The following is a 27,002-nucleotide window of genomic DNA, read 5'->3' as shown; positions in this document are numbered from 1 at the left end:
TCAAACTAAACATGAGTTAACAGACCCATGGTCACAAACAAGGCCATCAGCCTCATGGGCTCTGTTAACAGAAGCAGATAGGTAAATTGAGGGCAAGGATTACTTCTCTCTACCTGGTCCTCATTAGGAGACATCTGAAATACTGACCTCCCAGCACCTCCTATGAGATATAGCAACAGACTGGAGCAAGTTCAGTACAAGGACCATCATGATTGTTGGTGGCTGGAGCCCTTGCTCTGTGAGTAGAAACTGGTGAAGCTGGGCTTGTTCAGCCTGGAGCAGAGACAGCTTTGGACAGAATGAACAGCAGCCCCCTGTGTCTATATTTTGGTCACTGAGAGAATGAAGCCAGTCCCTTCACAATGGGGGTGATAAGAGAGCAGGAGTCCATGGACATAAATTGAAACAAAAGTAATTTAATCTGGCTAAAAGGAAAAATATTTTTCCCTCTAAAGGCAGTGAAGTTCAAGAGGTCCCCCAGAGAGGCTATGCAGTCTCTCTTCATCCTTGGGGGTTTGAGAGACCTGACTGGATAAAAACCTGAGACACCAGGTCTGACTGCACAGCTGACCCTACTTTGAGGAGAATGTTGGACTAGAGACCCAAGGACCCTTCCACCCTGAACTAACTATACTTATAAATGAAGCAAAGTCATTTTGGGAAGAATGCAATCAAATTATTTAGTTAAACTGATTTGGATTCTTGTAAGGTTTTATGGATTTTCAGCTCAAGGTCTTGATTTGGTACAAAGCCTCTTTTTAGCAGAAGTCTCACACAAGGGATGAGCCATTTCCCTCCCAGCAGTTATGCTGACACCATCATATAACACAGTAGATCAGAGAACTGCAGATGTTAAAAAGCTAAGAAACTATTTTACACCAACTTCTCATGGCTCAGGCCAACATATTCCCATGTTTAGAGTTCAAATTTGAACAGCTGGAAACTGATTTCAGGAAACTGAAATCTCTTGGTAGCTATACTTCACATTCTGCTTGAATCTAGGTCTGTTCTGCCCTTGAAGACAACATCGTTTTAGGCTGACAACAAACCTCTCTTAGTCTTGTGGCAGATGATAACAGTGACTGTACAGGAAGTATTTCAGATTTCTGAAGGGAAACTCACTGGCTTATCTTCTCTGTACAGTGTTATCATAGCAAGAAGAGATGGGTGTCTGAACATCCCAGTGTGCCAGATTCACCTTGAATGATTAACTGCATTTGTGAGAGTAACATAAGTGTTTGTGTCACTCATATTTCCCCTAAGTATACTACAGCCAAGTCATACTAGAGTCAGCTCTGAATCAGTCACAAGACCACCTTGTTGTTGGTTCTGGAGTGCAATTTATACACATTTATTGCTGCATACCTTATAGACATAAGTTTCTATCTTCTGGCATTGCTTCCAGAAAGATTGAAATGTTAGGGTTTTTATTTCAGGGTTAATATTCTTGACAGGTAAGAATGACAGAGGAAAAGCAAATGTTGGATGCTGACATCAGAGATATTCTAATGCTGAATCTAGTATGCAGCATTACATATTTTAATTACCTATTGTACCTATTATGCATTATTACCCATTATAATAGGTAACTGAGATTGTAGCTGCTGAGGGTTCAAATATATTAATAATAATAACATATAAGGATTGTGGAAGGACTGCACTGTATTCAGTCTTTTATTATCTGGGATTAACTAACTGAAACCTCACCAGAGAAGGTTGCAGATGAATAAAACAAAACAAAATAAAACAAAAACCTAAACCAAAACAAACAAAAAACACAACAACCCCCCCCCCCAAAAAAAAAAAAAAACAAACCAACAAACTTACCCAAAAACCCCTATATTCAATTTATCCTGAACTTATAAATAGCAAAAAGAAGATGAAAATTAGAAGGATAGTTTGCATGGGCAGGGCAGAAGGGTAGAGAGGGGAAGGTATATATGTCATCACTGCTCTACCTTGTTGTTCTTCTGAGATTCTCTTCTGAGATAGGACAGAGATGGTCCTATAAGATAATATTGCACATTTCTGTGGGAGTCAGCAGAATCCTGCTTTGCCTTAAGAATCCTCCAGATAGACAAAGAAGAAATTTAAACATATCAGAGTAGCACAGAACAAAACATGTTTAGCATGCAACATAGCTTCATTCAAAAGTCTTATTTGAAAACACTTATTTTGAAAGTCTTTTACAGTGGATTTTGAATGGGCTGTGGGTTAGCTGTAGCACAGAATGTATTGTGTTTAGCATGCAACATACCTACCCTTTGCACTGAATCTAAGAACCTGCTTTTAAAATCCATTTCAGGTTAGAGGGTGTTTTTTCCTGCTCCAGAGTATGTTAGGGAATTCACAAGGGTCTTCTGCAGTGAATAAATCTAACAGAAAATCTGTACTGGAGTAATGTCACAATCAATTAGAGAACAAAATAAATCAGAATGACACCAAGGCAAGTAAACACTCAAGTGAGACCTTTAGAGATGAGTAGCAACAGAGAGGAAATAGTTTTATAATATGCAACTTTTTAAGTCTAATTTATACTGCTGTTTAGTTAATTTAATTTTGCTAAAATATCAGAGAGAAAATTAATGACAAGATATTTTTATATTAGTTTTTAAGTTTTGATCAATTAATCGCTTGGAGCAATACGGTGTAAATTCATTGAAGCCAAGGAAACAGCCATCAGTGGATTCATCTGGCTTCCATTAAATTTATTCTGACATAAGGAATGAACACAGCAAACATTTCTACATAAGACTAGTAGTACTTGAGTACAACTGTTGTAAGATTTCTGTTCACAAATTGCAATTGAAACGTTGCTAAGGGCTGCAGGGACATGTTTGATTGTTTGTTTTTCTTTTTGTCATTCCATTTTAGCTGCTTCCTTGCTCATTACATTGTTCCCATTAGCATAATGTATTGATTGTGTTAGCACAGCTTTTCCTGCCAAAGGCTGCCCGTCAGTTGTACAGCCATTGGGGTAACCAGCTGTTACTTATTTAAGCCTCCATCATTTTTATGACAGAGTAACTTAATTATGCCCTGCTTGAAGATGTGAAATAAAATTATCTTCTGAGCAAGTGTACTTCACTTAATATTTGTCTCCATCAGGTACTTAAACTCTGACACTTAAACTATGTGTGCTAAATAAGCAAGCATATTTTAAAACAAAACCTGGTAGCAAGTTAATTATTACAGAGTTAGAGGCTGTTTTACAGTATTTCTAGACACAGTTATATCTTTATTTCAGGTATTATGCATATTTAAGGGACTTCAGAAAAAAAAGAAACTAAATATAGTTAATAGCATAATAAACCAGCATTTAGGGTTAACCTTTTTCTATGCATAGGTAATAGATCTTCAGTAAGCATTGGGAATTTTAAAAAGACAGAATTGTAATACTCTATGTATTTCAGACCTGGACAAGAAAAAATTTCTACTCAGTGATATATCCTAGTAATAAGGTGTCAGTCAACATCAATGGCCTTTGTTTTATACAGAACATTTAGTTGTTATTTTAACAACTAGTATTTGAATTAAATTCAGATAATATATTTTTATTTTATTGGAAACATCATTCCTTAGTTCACTATAAAGCAGTTTTCTTGCTTTCCCTTTTTCATCATGATACAATTATGCATATGAAAGTGACAATTTTGGGGTTGCCAATTGGGTTCTTGAGTGTTATGTGTTCTGAAATGTAGCTCCCATGTTTTCAAAGGAATTATAATTGAAAATGTTTGAATCAACATGAATTTATTTTAAATAGTCTAGCTAGTTTTTTAGCTTCAGGGTAAATTCAATCTGCATTCAAAGTAGATACCTGAAGACCTAATTAATAATAAACCTCTTCTATGAAATAAATTTTTGTAGAACTGATAAAATTTCAAAAGTAAAATTATTATCTAAATTCTGCTGCATCTTATTTAGATAGGTTATTCAAGTTAGAATGTATTTGACAAAAAAGAATTTTAATTTTGATTTATTTGAAAGTAATATGAAAGTAATTGGAAGGCTTTTTTGTAAATCTTATAATAAAGTAGTATTTTTTATCAAATAAAGTTGGAAATAAGGTTTTGCAGAGCACCCAGCTATTGCTCAATAAATATGTATGGGGGCTGTGCTGTTACTAGAAAAAGACTGCAGACTTTATACTGCTGTGTCAATGTGGGCTTTTGGAATATAATTTTTAATATCCAGAGCTTATGATGGCTGTGGTAACACTTGTCCAGCAGCGGGGAGAGTACTGCTGGACTTGTTCCAGCTCAGGTCTCTGAACACTGGACATGGTAACGATCCAACAAACCTGCAAAACTGCTCAGTAACAAAGAAACTGGGACTTAATTTCAATCAATAAGCAGGTAATGGGTGCAGATTGAGTTTAGAGGAGAACTCATTTTAAAAAAGAGGAAGTAAGGACACAGTATTAGAAAATGTGTGAATACTACCTCAGCCAGGTCCAAGACTAAGGGAGAGGGAATACCAGACATCAACATCAAGGGCTTGGGATACATAATTTCCCTTTCTTTCTGTTTGTCTTATGGAGGGCTAAATCTATTGGCCTTAGGAACCAGAGGAGCAGGGACGAGGTGTGTATCACTGGAGAAAAGGGATTGATACTCAAAAGTTTATATATTATTAATGAGATTTTCCTGTAATAATTAAATAATATGAAAAGAAAAGCTAGCATAATTGTAACTGGATTAATAATAAGATTTGTTATGGCTTTCAGTGGGCTGTTAAGATTTTAATTAGATAAACAATAAATTCTTTGTTTAGCATTTTGTCAATAAGAAGGTCTTAAGTGTAACCTAATATACCATAAAATCCTACTTGTACATTATGTTGAAGATTCAATTAATGTATAAATAAGAACTCATTTAATTAATTTAATTTCTCAGTTTTTCCATGAAGCACACTCTTTTTCCATTATGTTTTTACATTTTTTTGGGTTTTTTTACTTGTATTTGGAAGTTCTTTTAGCTTAGCTTTACAAAACGTCAGTACTAAATTTCTGTTTGATCTTTTGGAGCTCAGTATTCCTGAATATCAGGACTGACATACACATTACAACAGATATGATAGAGATTAGTCTTTGGTCAGTTCCTGAAAACTGATGAAGGTTATGGCTCACATGGACTTTAAAAACCATAATACCACCATAAATTGTGTGCTGTGGTATAAGCAAGCTATATGATAGTGTAATATATGAGAAGAAAAATGACTTATATTATGAGAACTTAGGAGAAGAAATAAAAATCAATTTACATACTGATATTTTAAATTACTTTGAAAGTCTGTAAGACAGTACGTAGGATTTCCCATGACATATATATCCTGAGGATGGTTCACAGTGAAGAATCAGATTTTAGTTTATTACTAGTTTAATATGACATTGTAATAAATGTTGCTGATGAAGTAAAGATGAACATTTCTTTCCCTTCAAAAATGTTGCTTATTTCCAATGAGCAGAATGTTTGATAATGCAACACTTGTTTGTCTAATCTTCTCCTACTTTTGCCAAAAACCAGCATAATTTCTGATGCCAGTGTTCTGTGATGTTATCTGTAAAAATGTCTATAAGGGTTACACATCAACAGAAAGCTTTTTGAAATTAGCGGTTTTGGAGGAGCTAAAGCATCTGAAACTGGCATATTGAAACAAGCAAAGGGAAAAGAAGAAAAAACAAGGAATTAAATCAATCAGAAAATCTGGTTGTCTAGAATGTTATGCTAAGAGATTACATTTGCCAATAGAAATGACAATGGACAATATTGTCTGCCATGTTAAGAAAGTAGCATGTTGTTATGAATCGTGGAATTACAGAAAAGTTTAGATTGGAAGGCATCTTTAAAAGATCATTTAGTTCCAACCCCTCTGCCATGGGCAGAGACACATTTCACTGAGCCAGGTTGATTAGGGCCCCATCCAGCCTGGTCTTGAACACTTCCAGGGATGGGACAGTTACAATTTCTCTGGCCAACCTTGTGCCAGTGTTTCACCCTCATGGCAAACAATTTCTTCCTTATGTTCAGTCTGAATCTACCTAATTTCAGGATAAGAGACTTTGCCTTACATTGTCACTACAGGCCTCAGTAAAATGTCTCTGTCTCTCTTACACCCACCCCCCTGCCCCTCCACCTCACTCCCCCTTTAGAGATTGAAAAGCCACAAAAAATTTCCTTGGACACTCCCCTCCCTCTCCCTTCTCCCTCCCCTTACAAATATTGCAGGTAAGGTTGAAATTGGACTTAAGTGGAAAATATGAAGTGAAATAGTTACCATAATTCAGTTTCTGAAATGCAAATATATGCATGTTCCACCAAGACTCCTCCAAGTTTTTATAGCTCCTCTCAGATCCAAGCTTTAACGGAAGTTCATACTTTTAAAATGTGGCACACATTTATTTTGAAATCAGTTGTTAGTGCTTTCCTTTCTCATAACTTTCTGAATGCAACAGAAATTTAAAATTTTCTCAGGATTTGTTTTCTTCTGCTGTGTGAAGAATCATAGTCTACACATACTTCTTGAGATAATCATCTTATGAATGTTGCACTTTCATTTTGTGAGAAGGCTTTCACTTTTCTTATTTAAGCCTCATTTTAATTGCTAGTTTGGTAAGGAATGTTTTCAAAAGGCTAAAAGATATATAAGTACCATAGCTTCTTATGTTTTCTAACTGAACAAATGTTTGAAGAAGACTCAGTCAGTGAAGTTTATCTTATATCTGGAAAACAATCTTGTTATATAAGCCAAAAAATGACTGACTTGTACCTGTTATGTTTTCCTTCTAAAAATTTTCTTCCCACGGGTCAAGATAGAAATGTATGTTTTGCAGTGAAAGTAATAAAAACCTGTAGGTGTAAGCTTATGGGGTTCTGCAGAGACGCATTAATCCTTTGGTTAGTTTTTGGCACCTTGTCAGCATTGTTACTACCTGTTTACATTCTCCTGGTTTCAAATGTGTTTCATATATATTTGTCTGTATCCAGGCTTTTCCTTGTTGCTTTTTGATGTGGAATCCATTGAATGGCATTTCTGTCTAATTTGTGAACAAGACTGTGAAACATAATTTTTGTCAGCCAGTCAACTCTTCAGCAAGCAGCAACACACAGGAAAGTAATTGTAGTGTATGACATGTGCATTACTTTAAAAATAGAAAAGGACTGTGTTTTTTCTAAGGTTTCTATGTTCTGCAGCACAGAGAAGATAGCTATGAATGCTTTCAGTGTTTTCCTGGAAATAAAAAGACTCATGCTGTTTCCACCACAAAGAAAGAAGGCCCATTTTGCTGTCTTTCCCAATATGAGGGATGCCTGTAGATGATCTGTATCTTCATTTTATGATGTATCATTTATCTCCTGGATAGAAATGATCTGGTAAAGGTTTCTAGCAGCTGAGAATGAAGGGAAGAGTGGAAGGAGGGAATGAGATCAAAAAAAACCTATTGGGAAACAAAGCTTGCTGCAGTTCTGTCCTTATAATATGAAACTGGCTGAAGCAGCTGCAGAGATTCACATAAGAGACATATAGAATTTGATACCAAGGATACAGTAAAAATTAAATAATAATTCATTCTTCTGCTATATTACTAGCAATGTGGGGCATGTTCAAGTGTGCCTATGTTTATCTGTCTCAGCAGGATGGTTCAAACTCCAGTGTTTGATACCAAGGCTATTGCTCTATCCTGTGGAGAAAGAGGTTTCTAAAGGGCAAATTGTATAGAATTAGTCAATGAGAGTCATTAGACCAGCTGTGTCCTTTCAAACATTGACTTCTCTTTGGACTGCAAGGAGCTGAGTTGAGTCTATGCTAGGCACACTCATAGTTTGAGATGTACCAAGACTTCCCTCAGTGATTTAGCACTTCAGTGCTGGACTTTTTTTCATCTGTGTTACAACTTCCAGGAGTTAGAGAGCTTGTGTCAAAGTGGAAAACAGATTAAATTTACTCAAGACATCACACTAGCCATATACCTGTCCAGGATATACTATTAAAAACAGATTAGGGAACAGTCTGTTCTCTATCTGACTTATTAAACCTGAGTAGAAGAGAAAAATAAATAGCATGAGAAAAATCAACAATTCTGGAGAGACTCTGAATATTATCTACATGTAAATCTAAGGGAGGACCCAAAACAAAGAAGCAGTCTGGACAAGGTTGTGACCTTACTACTTTTTTTCCTTTAGTGAAAGTAGTTGCTTTATGTTGAACTTTGCCTAAGCAAGCACCAAACTGATGGGACACTACTGGGGACTTGAGTGATATTTTATTTCCAAGCAGTGAAGCCTAGCTGAGAGGCAGTCATTCAGCTACCTGCACTGGGACAATTCAGTGTGCACACCTGCTGTGATGCATAGAAATTTTTTCAGCTTTCCAAGGAGGCAATTCAGTTTCAAGTACTTTCAAGCTGGAGAACTCATTAGAGTATCTGTGTTTTACTAAAAAAGCATGTTTCATTGGCCCAGTGTTTCCTGTGGAACATTTTAGGTTTCAAAGTAGAAAGACACACATAGTTCTAGAATCAATGGCCATTATCTATTTTAGCTGCTGAGTTAGGATAATCTGAAGGCTAAACTACCAAGCTTGTAGGAACTTTCTGATGAGGAAAGGGTCCAGGTCACTTGTGGGATGGAGAAATCGTGTGTCTGAGCAGGGATCTGAATTTTTTTCACAAGGGACTGTCTATTGTGATGAATCCTTTGTCAATTGTGGAGTTTAAAATTGTACAGAAAAAGTATTGTATCAGTTCTGGGATGGGGTTGAGGTGAAGGATAGAGACAGGAAGGTATTTAGGCCTCAAGTATTTCCCATGGTTTAAAGGGTGTTTTACCTTGCACTACTGGGATTTTAGTTTTCTGACATATTCTCTGACTGTCAAAAACAAGGAGGATAGATATAGCAGTCTTTGTTACATTTGTGAAAGGCATTATCAGACAAAAAGTTTGTAGTTCAGAAGGGATTTTGTCGTGACGAGTGCTGAAATTCATTTCTGTGTAACTATGAATCACTGTAAAAAGGGACCTTTATTGTCCTGTAACTTCGAGTGAGCTACCACTGTGAGACACATGAAAAATTATTCAGACCTCATATCTTATTAAACTGAACTACTTTGTTGCTCCTTATTTTTAGAGCATCTAATTCTGTAAAAGTTACAGGTAGCTATGTTCCCAGAATAATAAAAGTACCCAGAATGCACAGCCATAAAACATCATTGTCCTCTTGTCAGGAATAAAACAAGTTTAGAGTCAGACAAAAGTCAAACCAAGTGTGTATGATATTCTGTTTGCTAGACTTGGGCTTCACTGGGATGCAAGAATGGGGATTCCCAAGAAAGGAAGGATTAAATGCAAGAAATATTCCCATCCTATAAACAGACTCTCAGTCTTCAAATGATTACAAAAGTAGTAGGGTTTGTTGAGATAGGACAAGGGGTAGTGGTTTTAAAATAGAAGAGTGTTGATTCAGACTAGTACTAAGGATTTTTTTTTTATGATAAAGGAGGTGAAGCACTGGAACAGTTTAGCCAGAGAGGTGGTAAATGCCCCATGCCTGGAAACATTCAAGGTCAGGTGCTCTGAACAACCTGACTAGTTGAAGATATCCCTGGTCACTGCAGGGGGGCTGAACTAGAGGTCCTTTAAAAGACACTTCCAACCCAAACTATTCTATGATTACAGTAGAAAAAAGGAATCAGACTCAGAATGTCATGGACAACTCAGCCTCCAGCTGAGAATGCAATTGTATTAGCCTATGAAATCAGATAGAAGTGCACATGCACACAATGTGTACGTGTAAGTACGTGTAAGTATATGTTCAAAGCCTTTCCCTCAAGGTTGAGCAAGTGTCTCGAAACTCTTCTTTCTCACTGGCTTTATTAAAGAGTAAGTAATAAGGGGGATCCATGAAAAACAGGATCCCTGAGTATGAAACTCTTTAAAGACTATAATCACTCTGAAAATTGTCCTGTCAGAAAACTCCCAGTTCACCCTAGTGTTCATATTTCAATATCTATAGTCGCTGGTTCAAAAAGACAGAAATCATTAGAAATAAACCCCATTGCATATGAACTGTAATCGGCAATATGAAATTACTGTGATTTGGATTTTCTAAAATAGGCTGTTGTGCTGGTCAGCAGTTAAGTCCACAGAAAATAGAGCAGATGTAATGATATATAATGCCCTGAAACTGTAGGATCTTAATTTTTCAGTGCAGGATGAGATTCAGAGTTGTTTCACTTATGTAGCTTAGTTGAATGTAGACCTTCAAGCTGACATTGACGCACTAAGAGAAACCTCTTTAGTAAGATCTTGGCACTGTGGCACCTCTTAATGCTACAAAGATCATTGAGATCTACTATAATGTATAGATTTGTTAATGTTACTAATAAAGTAATGCATGTATTTTATCCTATAACATTTATAGCTTTTTCCTTTTTATCATGTCACTCTTACAGTGAACCATGAGAGAAAGACAAGTCTTAGAACTTGAGTACTTGATAAGAAATAAAAAACCCAAAATATATTTAAATGCCAAGTATTGTTACAGAATTGCATGGGTGAGGCTTAGGTAGCACTTAACTGTCATGACTTGGATTTTAAAAAATGGTAAGGCTTCAAAAAGAATTTTTATATTTAATGGAACTTTCATACACAATACAGTTTTTAAAATGTATTGGTTACAATGATTTCAGTTTTGAAAATCCCAACAGGAAATATATTCATGTTTAGGAACCAAAATACTTTTGCTTTTGGATGCCACTTAATTAAATGCTTAACCTTAAAAGCCACTGCTGTACCAGTTTGTTTGGAGATCAGTCAATTTGGTTCAGGGAGAAACAAACATGTATTGGTGCTGCCTGCATGTGAACATGCACCTGCACAGAGGTCTTTCCACAGAAATCTGGAAAAACTTCTTTATTAGTGCGACCATGTAATGTTTTCATTAGAAATGCACATTATAGTAATTTTGGAGATTGAAAGGAATAGAATTATTTCACTGGTAAGAGAAAAGAGTATATTATTTCCTCAAGTACTGAACTGATGTATGATTCAAATGAAGGAAGGTGTTACTCCTGTACCTTTCCTCAGCACAACAGACAGTCCTGATTGTCTTTTCAGGCTGGTGTTTTCCCTGAAAACAGGTTGAGCTTTTTACAGATTTTGAGGAACTGTTAGTGTTTTCTTGATGACTAGATCACGCTATGCTTCTTTTTTTTGGTAGTATTTGGCACAGTATTTGTATTTCTGTACAATTATACAGTTACTTAATTAGGTCATTCAGAATCCATTTTTTTTTCTTACATAAGATTGCTTTAAGTGAGAGAGCACAGTTTATTTGTGATCTCTAAGGAGAAAGTATCTAATGGAAAAACTTTGTAGGCTGAATGACATTAAAAATGTTCAGCTATAATAGTGCACAACAGTTTATTATATCTCTAGTTTTCTGCCAAGGGCCAAGTCACCCAAGGGCACTTCATAAAAAATGATGATCTGAAGCTGACATTGCAGACAGTCTTACCACCTTATCTTCAGGTTAATGTGATAGTGTTGGCCAGTGCTTAAAATCATGTCTGACAACAATGTCACTGAATCATCTGCGAAGGCACTAATAATTTTTTACTTCAGTATCTTTTTCAATATAACAAGGATTACTGAGAGATTTCCTACTTAACACAGAACTGTAAAGTATTTTTTGCTCATAATATGGCTAATAAAAAATAATTTCCTAAGAAAAAATAACTGTTGAGCAGAACTACAATTAGTATTGGTAATATACTAGCTGAATACCTCATCAAACAAATTTCTGTCTGCTGTTCTTATGGAGTGATCATTGGCATTTTCTTTTATAATATTATGGAATGCCAGAATTACCTTCTTTTTTGTAGGTGATAACAAAAAAATAGACAGACTCGCTCTGAAATGCCAGATTTTTGCTTTCTATCTATAGGCAACTGAGGTCTTCTGTGAGATAATTTAATGGTTCCTCAATTTTCTGATTTCTTTGTTAGGACCATGACATATTAATAACTTTATTGTGTGCCAACAGAGCATTGTGATTAGAATTCAAAAGTAGGATGGAAAACAAACAAACAAACAAATCAACCCCCCAGTACCCTCAGGAATATTCAAACATCACTATGGAAAACTAATTTTTTTTTCCAGCTTAAAACTCACAGACTATATAAAAGATTCCATTAGATTCTGCATTATGCTGCTGTCAGTTGAGCCATGCTGCACACACTGTTGAATCACCATGTGGCATATTGGTGTAGAGGCTTCTGTCTGTTAAAATAGATGACACAAGGCTAACTCTGTTGTCTCTATTCCTGTCTCTATTTCCTGTCTAACTCTATTCCTGTTTTCTTGTCCAGACATACTGTTTTTTTTTTTTTCTAAAAATGGGTTTGCTGCAGCATCTTTGTTACTTTTATCAGAATGAAGTTTCATGAATATTATGTTGTTTCTACCACCCAGTCTTTAGGTTATGAAGTCAACAGGAAACAGTCATACTCCGCTATAATTAAAAACAACGAAAGCCAAGGGTCCTTTTGATGTTCCTTTCCACCTAATACTTTTAAGATAGCTACTTTGTTTTCCTTCTTATATTAAATCAATATAACAGTGATTTTTATGTTGTTTCTTTTCTTCCCCAGATGTACATCCAGACAACAACACTTACTATCTCCATGAGTTTAAGTGCTTCTGTGTCTCTGGGCATGCTCTACATGCCCAAGGTTTATATTATCATTTTTCATCCAGAGCAGAATGTTCAAAAACGGAAGAGGAGCTTCAAGGCTGTGGTGACAGCTGCTACAATGCAAAGCAAACTGACACAAAAAGGAAACGACAGACCAAATGGAGAAGTCAAGACTGAACTGTGTGAAAGTCTTGAAACCAACAGTAAGTCATCTGTAGACTTGGTCAAGAGTGGCAGCACATCTTAATAGATGTACGTTCACAAGAATGCACTTTCTTTTAATAATAAACTTAATTATTTCTGTTGCTTGTTCTGCATGAATCCAGAGATGTGTCAGAATTCATGTACTGCTGAATGCAGGAATGTCTAGAGCTGTTTCAAAGAAATTGATTTTCACAGGAGGCTAGTAGAAAAAGAAAAAAAGCACAAGCAGATTTTGAAATGCCACATCTTTTAAAAATTAATTGTTTTAGCTAGTGCTATTTTGATGTGTTGTACATTGCTGTACCAGTGGTATGTCCTGACAGTTCATGAGATGTATTTATGGTCATCATTGTATATTCAAAAGTCAAAGGCTGTTGAAAAAAAAATGATAATGAAAACAGCTAGCATTGTTTTTATTTTGCAGTCAGGTATGGAAGTGAAAATAATGGTTTTTACCTTTCTACCTTAATATTTGTTGGATTGTTCATTTATCACAACTCATGAATAACACTTCCCAGCATAATTCTTCCCATCCAGGCTTTTGTTCTGGTCTCACTCATCTTGGTACAAAATCATGATAATTTGTGTGAAGCTTAATCATTACATGTTCTGATATATCATAGGTTTTTAATGGGAAAAAAATTCTTTCCCACGTCAGGAAAGTTCTTGAATCTTGCTACATCTCTAAGTTGCTCTGGTATAGGAGAAAACAGAGGTTACAGCTCCCATTCCATCACATGACATATCATTTTATAAACTGGACTTCATAATAACAATAGTGATCAACTATGAGCAAAGACATTAACCTTATACCCATTGCTTAGAAATTGAGAACTTTTTTCTTCTGAGACATTAGATGTCACATTAGATGGGCAGCAGCTGTGACAGCTAAGCTTTTCAGTCATTTTACTGCAAACAATATGGTTTAATTTTAATTTTTATTGCTTTTGGATGATATTGGTATTTAAATAGTACTGTTTTGGTTAAGCACATTGAGACAAGGCAGGACCAAGTTTGCATTAAAATATTGTACTTATTTCTGAAAAATTAACCCCCTACTGAAATCTATCAGAGTTTGCCAGATTGAAGACTATATAAAAATAGGCCATAACTCCATGATACTGTACTATACCATATTTGCTGATGCATGGAGGATATTGAGTACAAACTGTTTCACTGGAAAAACTCATGACCCTTCAAAATGTGTAAAACTGCTAGAGTGAGCTATGGGCTTATACAGCTTCAGATTGAGACATGTAACAAAAGACAAAAAGAAAGGCATAGAAATTCTTTGTGGATCAAATAATAGAATAGGAATATGAAGGACTCAGTAATTTTACAATTCTTCAGAAAACTCAGAAGGAGAAGAAGGAAAAGAGACATGGATTTTACTGAGTGCAAAACTATAAACTTCCAAGGAGAGGATAAAGCAGGGTTTTCACAGTAGGGTGAGAGAGTTTTAAGAAGAAAGTCTTGGGTATCTGATGTTTATCTACTATACCTAATTAAGAAATGCTGTGACTGGTATTCCTTAAACTATGATTATGCATAATTCATAGAAACAGATGCTACTGGAAGCAAGTCTGCTTCTCAAATAGTCCAATAGTGCAGAGTAATGCTTATTTACTGTGTTCTAAACATGACTTCAACAGTAACACATCTATATAATTCTGAGCTCGCTAGGAGTGTAACCTGACTAGGTTCTCATCCATCATAATGCTTCATAGGCAAAAATTGAGTCATTTGCATTCCAGAAAGCTCTCCCTATGTAATTGAGTTCTAGGCCTCCCTGAAACAAAGGCTTTATTGTCAAAGCTTTTGAAAGTTCCTGTGAATTTTAAGTGCACAATGCAGCATAGGTCCTTTTCACTGTGTTACTTGTAAAAACTCCTTGACACCACAGAATTTCTTCTTGCACTGACTCCATGTGAGATGGATCTTTCTTTTCAGTGATAGCATATGAAACTGATTGCAAAATATCAGTCTACTTCTAGCATACCAGAAATGGGCAGTGATTGTTTCCCCCCATTTACCAAGCACAAACACTAGAAATGATGATGCAGTGCTCATAATGATGCTAGGTGAGAAACACGATGAGATAGTCACATGTTACCTTTTACTTCCCATCCAGAGACAACTCTGCTCTATCTAGTTTGTGCTGTTCCATGTAACACATGTTATTCTATGTTGTCTTCCACATGAATATGTTCATGGGTTTATTTGTGGGAATAGGTCCATATTCAGTGGAAAAAAAAATGTTTCTGGGAAACAGGATAAAAAAACCATCCAGGTGTGGTTACAGAAGGCAATGACAAGTACGTTACATGAATATAGGTCAGATCATAGTAATCATTCTACATTGTTCTTTTATTTTCTTCTTCTTTTTGTTTCATTCCAACAGCAAAGTAGTAACTGGAGCTGTAAAGGAGTGTTTATTCTCAGAAATATTTTGAGCCAAGTCTGTTACTTTTTCTGGCCATCTAGGCTTGCCAAATGTGGTTCATGTTATTATTGTGAAATGCTAACAGTCTTAAAGAGCAGGACACCAGCTGCTGAAGCTTTCAGGTCCCCAAGCATTAACTCTAGACTTATTCCACAGAACTAAAAAGACATATGCAGTATTTATAAAGTAAAAAACCACAAACACTGTTTGGAGACGAGAATAGTTTTAATATATTTCAAACTACTGTCTACATTAAATTCCTGTGTTATAATTGTTTAAAGTAACAACACTCAGAACTCAACTGGATTAAGTTTTGTTTCTTGATCAACTCTAGATTAATTCTGTCAAAACTATTTAATTCTCAGATACACAACAAAGTTACAGCAATTTAACAAATTATATCAGCTGAGGTGTGGTAACTAATATATACTAAATACTAAATACTAAATACTACTGCATTTTGTATTGTATTCTTGCAAATGTCCTCAAATAATTCAGCTTACTGAGTTGTGATAAATCTGATTATGTTACATTGCTGTGGGCTAAAAACATGCACATGTAAAGTTATCACAGAACTCAGTTCAGCTCAGAGGATAATGTGGTAATCTAACTTAACCTGATCGTGTATCTGACCCTACTTTCAGGGAAAGGGGAAAAAATAAGCTCTCAATTTTGCTATCCTTTTGTTCCCAAGCGTGCAGAATTTGCAGATGAGCATTTATCTGTTATTTATTAGCTGGGAAAAAAAAAAAATCCTTCTATGCTTGAAGATTCTGATGCCATTTTATCAGTCCTGCATTATTTTGAGTAGGAACTCAGCAGGCCAAAAGAAAAAATAGAATCCTCTCAGAAATCCTGCTGTGGGAGCATGAGAGAGTTCAGACGGGAGCAATACATCCCATCTGAAAGATCTGAAAGATGTAAATTAGGCTATACTTGCTTCAAGTGTCCCAATACATGCAAATAAAGCTATTTCATGTTGGTGCTAGAATATTGTAGTCAACTATAAGAAAGCCTTGCTTTGTGTGCCAAAAGCAGTCCTTTCATGAACTAGCTTTTTTCTAGACACAAAGTACTGGAACTACCTGTGCAAGTGAAAGGAACAAAGATTACATTTTGCAGCTTTCATTTGATTATTCATGGTTATATATATATTCTTAGCTAAAAGGATTATAGTAATGTGTGAATTAAATAATCTGGTTCTGTTGTCTGTTTAAAAATGGTAAACGCACTGATTCAAATTGCTCAGAAAATCTAAGAAAACGTGACAAAAAACAAGAAGTAAACTTAGTCATACTAACCCCTATTAATTTGCATCCATTTAGTAATCCTTTATTTAGTTAAATCTATGATGCAGAAGAGAGAAACTGTAATTTCTCAGTTTCTGTAGTCTGTTCTTCACAAACCATCAGATTGTTGGACTGAATTTAGGAGTTAGCATGAAGAATGCTTTTCCTATCTATCTCAGCTCTTCTCACCATATCCTATATAGAAAAAAGAAAGAAATTGAAGAAAGGTATGGAAATAGAAAATTTGAATCTATAGACCAGGAAACTTTTTGCATCCATTTAGTAATCCTTTATTTAGTTAAATCTATGATGCAGAAGAGAGAAACTGTAATTTCTCAGTTTCTGTAGTCTGTTCTTCACAAACCATCAGATTGTTGGACTGAATTTAGGAGTTAGCATGAAGAATGCTTTTCCTATCTATCTCAGCTCTTCTCACCATATCCTATATAGAAAAAAGAAAGAAATTGAAGAAAGGTATGGAAATAGAAAATTTGAATCTATAGACCAGGAAACTTTTTGCCATCCCATTATTTTCATCTTGCCAGCTGCAATCTTCACTATCATAAACAGAACATGTCTGTAGCAGACGGAATATAAAACATATTTAGAAAGTCAATTTCCTCTTTATGCAGTGTAACATAGACCTTATTACAGAGAAATAAGAGACTCAGTCCCCCATCAGTCTGATTTTCCATGTACCCAGCTGATTTAAAATTAGACAACTATGAGAGCTGATGTAAACACTTTTCTCCTCCAACCATTACATTAACCTTGAGTGATGTGTCTTGAGTCATATTTTTATAGCATATATTTTATATTTCTTAATAGCAAGGATGTAAGGGCTAGAACCTGAAACAAACTTTCTTAAAAGATTCCTAGTTGTTCAGTTTTGCAATAGTAGAACTGTTTAATTCTCTCAACATATTGCCTCATTCTGAACAAGGAGTATCAGTTTTGATCAAAAGAAGACACGATCAGCTGATCAACAACATAAGGAGACCATAATTTTCTCCAGATAATATTTTCTGTAGGGACTATCTGCTCAAGGAACATAAGTCTCATTTTGGATGGACAAACCACCACTAACTGCAATGTTGTCTTCAAACAGTAGAAGAGAAAGAAAAATCCAGTCTCTAAAGTAAAAAAAAAAAGAAATTATATAGAATTCAGACAAAATACCAGGTGTCGAAATTTTGTTGTGGGTATGCTGAAACCACTTATCATTTTACCTCTGCTTTCCCAAGACATAAACAAAATAAGTGGTCATGAACACAGAAATTGGTATCTAGTTTATAGACTGCTTATATACATCATTAAATATTCTCTATTCCATGAACATGGACCATATTGCTTGGAAATATAGTAGGACATTGTCTGAGTTCAAATGCTAAATATGTTTTTTTTCCTCCTCTCTTGATTCTAAAAATCCTGAATTTTTTTTTTTTTTTTTTTTTTTTTTTGGTTTGGTTTGGTTTGGTTTTGGTTTGTTTCTTTTTCTTTTGATTTACAGCCTCCTCTACCAAGACAACTTATGTCAGTTACAGCAATCAGGCAAACTGAGCAGGGATGAAATTCACTGGAAGATCTGCAGGACTGGATCTTGCAAACATAGACTTTACTACCACCAGAATTCAGTCTTGAAAATATCGGTAGTCTACATTCAAATCAATAGTCAGTCTCCTAAAGAACAAGGATTAAACAAAAGCAAAAGGCAAAAAGAGACAGGGGAAGGAAAAGTCCAGTTTTATAACATAGAGACAGAGTGTCAAGCTTCTGAACTGTTCACTCACAAAAGGAAGCAAATCACAAAAGGAAAACAAATGTTAGCTTGTGAAAAAAAATGCTGTTGAAATAAATCATGTCTGATGTTATATTTGTAAGTACTTTTTTGTGATTGTGACAATTTCCTTTCCTGTCCTACATTGTTCAACTCGTAAAAGAAGATGAGTTTGTTTCTTGTGACGGCTGACTGAATTAAGTCCTGGGTTATGCTAAAAAATGCAATGGTCAATGCATGCTAATTTTTATAAAAAATAATTTATTTCTAATAATAAAGGAATGTTTTGCAAATGTTGAGACTTGTTTTGTTGCAGTTTTAAGGAAAAAAAGTCCTTACACTGTTGTCTATTGTTCGTTTAGAATGTGCAGTAAAGGTGGGTGTACAAATAAAATAAAAATCATGGCATCAGAAGAATGCAGTGTAAACTCTAAGCATGTGTGTATGTATGCATGTATGTGTGCACCTGTGTGTGTACATACGTGCATGCCTGCCTGCATGCGTGTGTGTGTGTACTCTGCAGTGTGTGAAATTATTTGTTCAAAGCTTTGTGACTATATTTTCTAATGGAAGGATTTTTCCCTCTTCTTACCCTCAAAGTTCATTTTATATGTTTGTAAAGTAAAAGAGTCCTGATAGTAATTATTTTGTATGATTGTATTATATTTTTGAGTCTCCACTAATAATTTTGATCCTTTTCATTTCTGGAACTTACAGTTTGTAAGACTTTATGACAGCTAGACTGGATTAAGCTAAAAGTCTATTCAGCCTAGTATCCTGTCTCTGACAGGAGAATGTAGCAGATGCATATCTCAATAAAGGTGACTTTGAAATAACAGAAGAGAAATCAATGGAGAATTTGGAAAGCAGTAGCCTAGTGAATATATGTACTATTGCCTTATAAACACTTACAAATCAAAGAAATAAACGCCAATCTATAATCTTACCTTCTTCACATCTTCTAATTCCCATCATTGTATGAGGTTAGAAACAACTATGCAAAGAGAAAGAGAAAATCACATTTATATTTATCGTGTTAATGAACCCCTCCAAATAATTAAAAAAATACAGATAGGGACTGTCCCCTTTGTTACTATACCTGTGATGGATGTTCTGTAAGACTTTTTTGCTCCATACAGTACTTGCCATTCATCAAATCAATGGGTCTTCACATGCAGTTGATTATTAAATGTTATGTCTCCTGACTTAGCCTGGATGGCTCCTTGTGATTTTATCCTCACAGCAGATGTATTTTTATAATATATCTTAAGGGAGCTGTAGTGGGTCCTAAATTACATGAATGAAAGTTGAAGTATCTGAAACTGAATGTCTTTCTATTACAGTGCCAGTATTTAAACTTCAGTGTAGCTGGCAACTGTATGAAAGTGAGTGTTCATTTTCAAAGTATTTGATAAAACATACTTAGTGTTTCCCAGAAATTGCATGTCTGAAGTATTATCTGGCGATTGCTTTGGTATATATGGTATTGTGGGCTTGGTATGAGTGATATTTTGTGTGAAATTTCCTCTAGTGACCATGTACAAGCACATCAAAGCCAAAACTATAAACTCATATGCTTACTTTAAAGCATATAGATGATGCAGGTAATGCAATGAAACCTGCAAAAAAGAATAAAACTGTTTTAGTTCTACCTTGTTAGCCAATATCTCATAAAATTGAAGTTTTCTTGTGGAAATGCATTGATTAGATCAATTTTTAACAGGACAGATTTTCATGCCTAGGATGGGTTTCCTAAAAGCAAAAGAAAATCTGTTTTATCTGAAAAGCAATATTTTGACAGAGTTTCTTTTCAAGAAGCCTTTGAAAAGTTTAATTTTCAATACACAACAAAAAAAGGTTTCAGATACTTTGGAATATCTATACCTATTAACTTAAGCACAACCCTATGCATTTGAAAAAGCAGTACATGGGAATTGCATTTAAAGCACATTTCATATACACATAAACATATGTTATATATACATAAAGATTAGTACATGATATATAAATATCTTCCAGTTTCTCAGTACTCTGAATAAAATATTATTGTGAACAGATTTGCCAGAATCAAAATACATTTTCTTTTGGTTGATTAGCAGGTTAAAAATGGAATGTAAATTAGTATGTGCATTTTTGTGCCATTGTCCCTGAAACATGGAGTATATTAAGGCTGTAAGTCCCACTGGCATCAATGTAACTAATCAGATAAATGAGAACACAGTAAGAGTTATAGAACGGCACTGGTCTACAGGTTTCCCTTCATTAGGGTGGTTATGTGCAGTTCATGAAAATGCACAGAATAGTCCACTCAGATTTCACAGTCATTCAGTAGCTGAGATCTTGAAGTTTAATAACTAAACTTTTGCACAGGTACAGTATTTTTTTCCATCTAAAATTATAAATTGTCTTTATTCTGCAAAGTTAGGGTTTAGTTCTGCTCACAGAGAAGCAGGCTATTCAATTGCTGTTACTGATAATTTGTGTGTGATTATGCTGAAGCAACTCCATTAGGGCACACAACTTATTTTTACTGACAGCAGATACAAGTCCTTAATGTTGTTTTGTGACTGCAAGGTAGATACAATGAAATCTGAATGACTATATGTATCAGGTCAATGAACCAGGAATCAAACAGAACTAAGAGACAATATTTTAACTGTTCTACAGAAAGAGTAATGAGCCACGGCATCTAAAATCTCCTTTTCCAGAAATGTCCAAATAACAATTTCCAGAAAAGGGTTTTTAACTAATAACATTACCTCTCTTCCAATTAATAGATAATTTTTATTACTAAACAAGGAAACAAATAAAGTAAAGCATTACTAAGAGATACAGTTTGTAAATCTATTTTATTGGAAGACAACTTATTCATTTATGCATCTACTTCAAGGCAGAATATGAAGGCAGAAGACATAAAATGGTGTAGGGAGCAGTAGGCTTTGTTTTGAAAATGTGCATAAATGATCCAGTATATCACCTTCACATCAGCCATTCAGATCCACCTTCACATCAGCCATTAAATAAAATGATAGCTTATTACACTTTCAATTAACTTATGTGCCAACTGGCATAATTAGGAAATTACATATTCTGGTTGAAATTTGAAGAGCAAAATTCAATGTCAGAAGAGGGAAACATTACTTTTCCCAGTTTTGATAGTATCTAATCTAATGGCACCTTTAGCACTTGTGATACTGCAATTGCATCCAGAAAACACCATTTTACATGCGTGTTTCATTTGCTGTGGATTATTACCTCTTGCAGTCTAAATGTGAAAAGGTCTTTTTCTCAGCAAGAAGTAATTTCTTTCAGACTTTCTTCTGAAATTTCAGTAGCAAGGTATGTGTATCACTAATCCTTATTCTGCTTCCTGGGAAAGTAAATTATTGTTATTAATGGGTTACACCAAATACAAGAAGGAACAGATCTATCTGTGGACTTCATCCTATACTTCTAAATATATATAAATCATATTGTGTCCTGCTTAGCTTAAAATTTAGCTTCTTTCTTGGCTTAAATTTACTAGTAAGATCATGAGAACTGAAAAATTTCTTGGTGGAAATAATCTGTTGCATCTATGCAACAGAAAATAAGCTGGCTGACGTGAAAGACAAATTAATCTGTAAACACTTTGGTTATAATAACTTAAAGGAAATTGGAAAACTTACTAATGAGTATATTAAAAGTTTTATCAGGAAACTTGTTGCAGCAGAATCTTATGAACATTTTTAGGTTGTCTTAAAAGGTTGCTGTAGAAGTCTTTGCACATTTCATATATTTTGATAACTGTAAATTCCTCTGTCACATTGAAACACTAAAATAATGGAGAGCAATACTTTTTCTCATTTGACATTAAAGTGTGATAGCAGGTCATTAAGTGCCAGGAACTTAATATTTTAAGTGGTACAGCAGCAGGGAAGAGAAAACAGCATTGTCCTAAAAGCTGAAACAATGCTGGAAGTACAGTAAGATGCACAGTATCCTTAATGACAAACCAAGCTCCTGTTTGTATTAAACAAATACCTTGTCTCCTGGTAGAAGTGGAGTAATATGACATGCAGAGGAGTATGGACATGAATGAAAAAAAAAGAGCAGTGACAGAGTCACAGTGCCTAAAAACCCTTCCGTAAGCAGCACAAAATACTGGAAAATGTTGAAGGATTGTGCCAGCTCCAGACACTGACCTCTGTAAAGGGCACACTCCATCCCCAGAGTGGCTGTTCATCTTACATCCTCTGCAGAGCTGTAGTGAGAAAACATGACAAAATAATCAATGGAAACCATCAGAATTAATGTTGGATGAGGTAGCAAATAACAAAATAGACCCATTTTTCTTTAAAATTCAAGCAAATATGATGATGCCCAAGGAATAAGCACAACTTCTGCAAAGACCTGCAAATACAAGTATGTTTACATTTTTTTCACAAGGTGTAAGCTGTGATCAAAGGTTGCAACATCACAAATAAGACAGCACCTGTCCTTCCACCAGTGAATTAGCTCATTCTCTTTTGTCAATGACTAATTCAGTGCCAGGATTTCAGAAAAACTCTGGAGAGTCCCTGGTCCATCATAATCTAGTCTGAGAAGGAACTGGATGACATTTTCCAAAATAAAGGGAAAATTTCTCTGTAAAACTTTTTTTTTTTTTTTAAATTTTAAATTTCCAGGTCAGCAAGTGCACTAACTTCATCCTCATCTCAGAGGAAGGAAAATATAAATTGCATGGCTGGTATCACATCCTGCTTCATGCACAGGTGTCTTTGATGTTCTTTGAATAAGTGACAAGCCAAAGTTAAACATTATTCTGAATTTTTTTTTCTGCAAGATTAATGTCAATAAAAAGTGCTATATACAGTTCTAGTTTGAAAGCATTTTTTTGCTTCTTGTTCACCTGATACAGCATTTGCTCTTTCTGGAAGCCTACTGTACTCCCCAAGTTGGCAGCAGTGTCTTTACTGTGTTTGTGATCACTATCACATCAATATCAAATAAGCATGACCTTTAATAAAATAAACTATATTTATTTAACTTACAAGTTTTATTTTTCCTAATCTTGCTTGAAAGTTAGATGAACTTTTCAACACATATGGTTTGGTTTATGACTGGTCACGATCTTTCTTCAATACAGCTTCTAGTAGTTTTGTCTTACTCCATTTAGAGCTTTTTTTTCAAGTATTGACTTTGGTATCATGGAAAAAACATATCAATAGAGTAAATAAATGTCAAGAAAAGGAGCAATATGAGGACTAAGAGGGTAAAAACTGCTTTAGAAAGGTAACACAACTCCAGACAACTGATTTCTTTCTTTTGAGGAACAGAATAACCATCCATATCTAAAGACAGTTTCATAGGCTGCAGCTGGAAGTCTTCCTCAGTAGCTGTTTTCTTAGAAAATCTTATCAACTGGATTAGAATGGTATTTCTTTTGCATGGAATTTTAATAAAATATAAAAAAAAAAGAAAGAGAGTGAACAGGTGAAAATGAATGCTGGAGATGCATAAGATATATTGAACTGCCAAATTTTTGAGAACTTGCCTGTTACAAGAGTAAAATTTAAATAATTAAAATAGTAAATCAGAGATGAACCTCTCAATACTTCTATTTATCTATCAATTTCTTTACATCTCTCACATATTACAGGCTGTAAAGAGTACCTCAATATTACTTGTCTACTCTTTTTAAATCAGAAGTTCAGTTCTTACTGTGTGCATAATTCTGGGACAATACAGAATAGTAAATATAACTGTATCCATATATTCTGTCTTAGCTCCACATAGTTTTTCACCACAAGTGCTAAACACTTCTGAAAAAAAATATGTTATTTGTTTCTATAGCTCATACACTTACCTGAAAATACAGAAGGAGTTGCAATCATTTTGATATAGAGGTTATCATTTCTAGTGAGAGCTTCCATCTTTTGTCATTGTTTGCAGTGTGACACTGCAACAAGGAATGACAGAAAGATTAGTTTTATACAAAATTCAGGATATTCTTCACTGAATGACAGCTATGGAGCACACAATTTGCAAGATATAATAACAATAATGTGATTATTTCAAATGCCAGACTGAGGGCACTTTATAAATAACTGTCCAAAACACTGAAAGTTTAGGATAGATGCCTGAAAGTCTGTTCCAGAGATAGTTTCAAATGTCTGTGTTTCAGTACTGGTTGTTTCACTTAAGAAAAATGAGCTGTTACTTCAAGAGACAGACCACACATAAAACCAGAAAAGGGAGAAACATCAGCACTGGCAACACCATAAACATTACAGGTGAAAGAAATGAACCACCTATATTTTTCAAAAGTCTGATTAATTCAGTGGATTTTATAGTTATGTATATTGCTTTGCACAAAACCAGAAATGAGATAGGATAGATATATGCTCATGAAAAATTATCACTCCATGCTTTCTGCTTGTTCTACACACAGAACAGAGCTACACATACTTAAAGTCCTATGACTTCCTCCATGTTATTTTTTTTCTTGAAAGAATCATGCTCATGATTCTCTTGTAATAAGTTTTGTTAAAATACATCATGCTTTCCTTTAAAGAACAAGGACAGGCAGCTGTTTGCATGCAGACAACTCTGTGTGCCTATTTGAGGGAAATAATAGTGTTGAGGCAGGTGCCTGCACTTTTTCCATCCTACTGTATCCTATCTCTTTGCACCAAGACGCTTGACACAGCTCACGACCTGTGTTTGATGAGGTTTTGCTTGAAAGCCAGGTTTTCCCTAAGCAGCACTAATATCAGCAGAATGTTTTTTGTGGTAGGAAAACATCACTGAAACTATTTCCCATGTGGGTGATTTTCCCATAGATATGGAGTCAGGGATCAAAGCAAGATCTTTTCTGGAGAGCAAAAGTGTAATGTCAGCTTTCCTGCCTGGTACTGTGGAGTTGAGCTACCAGCTGCCAGGGCCAAAGGGTTGGTGTGCTACTGATGCAAATGAGATTCACAGCTCTCTGTGTGGGGAAACCACAAGACTCATCTGAAAAACATTTGCATAACACAGGACTTGCAGCACATCCTGACCCAAGATGTAGATGCTACTCTTTATCAGGTAAAGTGACAGTAACAGGTAGATCATGAGTTTTCTTTCAGTGAGATAATGAAATTTCCAATAGATAAGACTCTCTAACCTCACAGGGGGGGTTATGAAGTTAATTTTACAATAAATGAACTCTCAATTATTTGTAGACACTAAACTGAAGAGACTGGTATCAAGTCATTATCAGAGTTCAGTAATGTCTTCACTCATATCTGTTTTCCACTGAAAGCTGAATTTGGACATAATCAGATTTGTAATACACAGCCAGGATTGCAAATTTTACATTGGGTAGACTGAGTCAGACTTTCATAAAGGTAGTAAAAAATATAAAAATGTAGGTTGACTGACATACCAGATATCCCTGTTTGCTATTCCAATATAAAATGCAACTAGAAATGTGCTGACATGCAAAGAGATCAAAGTATTCAGTAAGCCAGGTCTTTGCTTAAAAATTAAATGAATCTACAGAGGTACTATGCTGGAAAAAAGAAAGGCATAAAGTCTCCTGAAGTAAGATAAAACAAATTATCCAACATTCTGTGAAATAATTAGACTATCCTACAAAGAATTGCTGGCTGTTGGAATTTTGTACATTGTAATTTCCATATTTTATTTAAAATACTGCTGAACCTAATGAATATTTTAATCACAATAAAATAGCAACTTTTTTTCTACTATAGTTCTACTCAGTACTTACAAACTTTTAGCTTATATCAGCAAGTAACAGTACTGACACTAAAACAGGCCCAGGACATAAGCAGAAGTTGATCCATATGGAGCTGAAAAATTTAAGGCAGGTACTTCCCTGTATGTAAGGATCAAGATAAATCAGCATGTGCAAGTCAGCCCTCAGAGACCTCCAAGAGAAGACAAGATTAGAGATATCAGAAGATGGTTCTTGCTTTCTATGTAAGGATCTCCATCACCACTTCAAAATTTTTTGGTCTTGCTAGAAGACCACATGCTCAGAAACTGACCAAAGTACATAAATCCATAGAATCTGTTCTAGAAAATGCAGCCCATAAGAAGTTGAAGAGGAGCTTCAAATGAAGCATGTACTGTTCTTACCAGTGAAGTATATCTTTTAACTTTTTGATGTTGGTGCTTGTGGTTGGAATACTTTGGCAGGATGATATATTCTAATTATCAGAATTCATTATTATTATTATTATTATTGATTTGTATTTCAAAAGCATTTTTATTCATTAGTCTGTATTCTATCAGCAGTATCTGAAGAAGGTATCTGAAGTATCTTGAGGGCTTGCACAACTGGTGAGTTATTCTTAAAGATAATTGTAGCAGTACTGAGACTCTCAGATCATTTCCATTATTCACCACTACTGTGGTGATTTCCCTTCACTTTCTGAGGCTAATCTGTGATTTTACTTTATTTTGGAAGCATTCTAGCCTGCAACTGAGACACAGCAGACTTGCAAAACTCCCTGTGTGTGATTCATAGGACAGGAAAGAAGTGATTGGCAAACTTCAGCTCCATTCTGTAACAGTACTATCTGCTTAGCTTGTCTGGGATCAGAAA

At 35.1% G+C, this 27,002-nt stretch overlaps 1 protein-coding gene across 2 annotated transcripts in view; it reads left to right on the top strand.

Moving 5' to 3' along the window:
- Positions 1–19,614, top strand: part of GRM8 (glutamate metabotropic receptor 8) — a 304,196-nt gene extending 284,582 nt beyond the window's left edge. Inside the window, exons 9-10 of one of the 2 annotated variants that reach the window (XM_053942640.1) lie at positions 12,653–12,899; positions 18,143–19,614. In XM_053942640.1, coding sequence (XP_053798615.1) covers positions 12,653–12,899; positions 18,143–18,192 — 297 coding nt within the window. In that variant the 3' untranslated portion in view covers positions 18,193–19,614. Of the gene's footprint in view, positions 1–12,652; positions 12,949–18,142 lie in introns of both variants that reach the window. The other variant, XM_053942642.1, reaches the window with a different exon arrangement.
- Positions 19,615–27,002: the final 7,388 nt, after the last annotated feature.

Source organism: Vidua chalybeata, chromosome 5 (assembly GCF_026979565.1).
Source record: "Vidua chalybeata isolate OUT-0048 chromosome 5, bVidCha1 merged haplotype, whole genome shotgun sequence".
NCBI classification, from domain to species: domain Eukaryota; kingdom Metazoa; phylum Chordata; class Aves; order Passeriformes; family Viduidae; genus Vidua; species Vidua chalybeata.
Note: the sequence above shows the minus strand (reverse complement) of the source record. Positions and strands in the feature narration are given on the sequence as shown.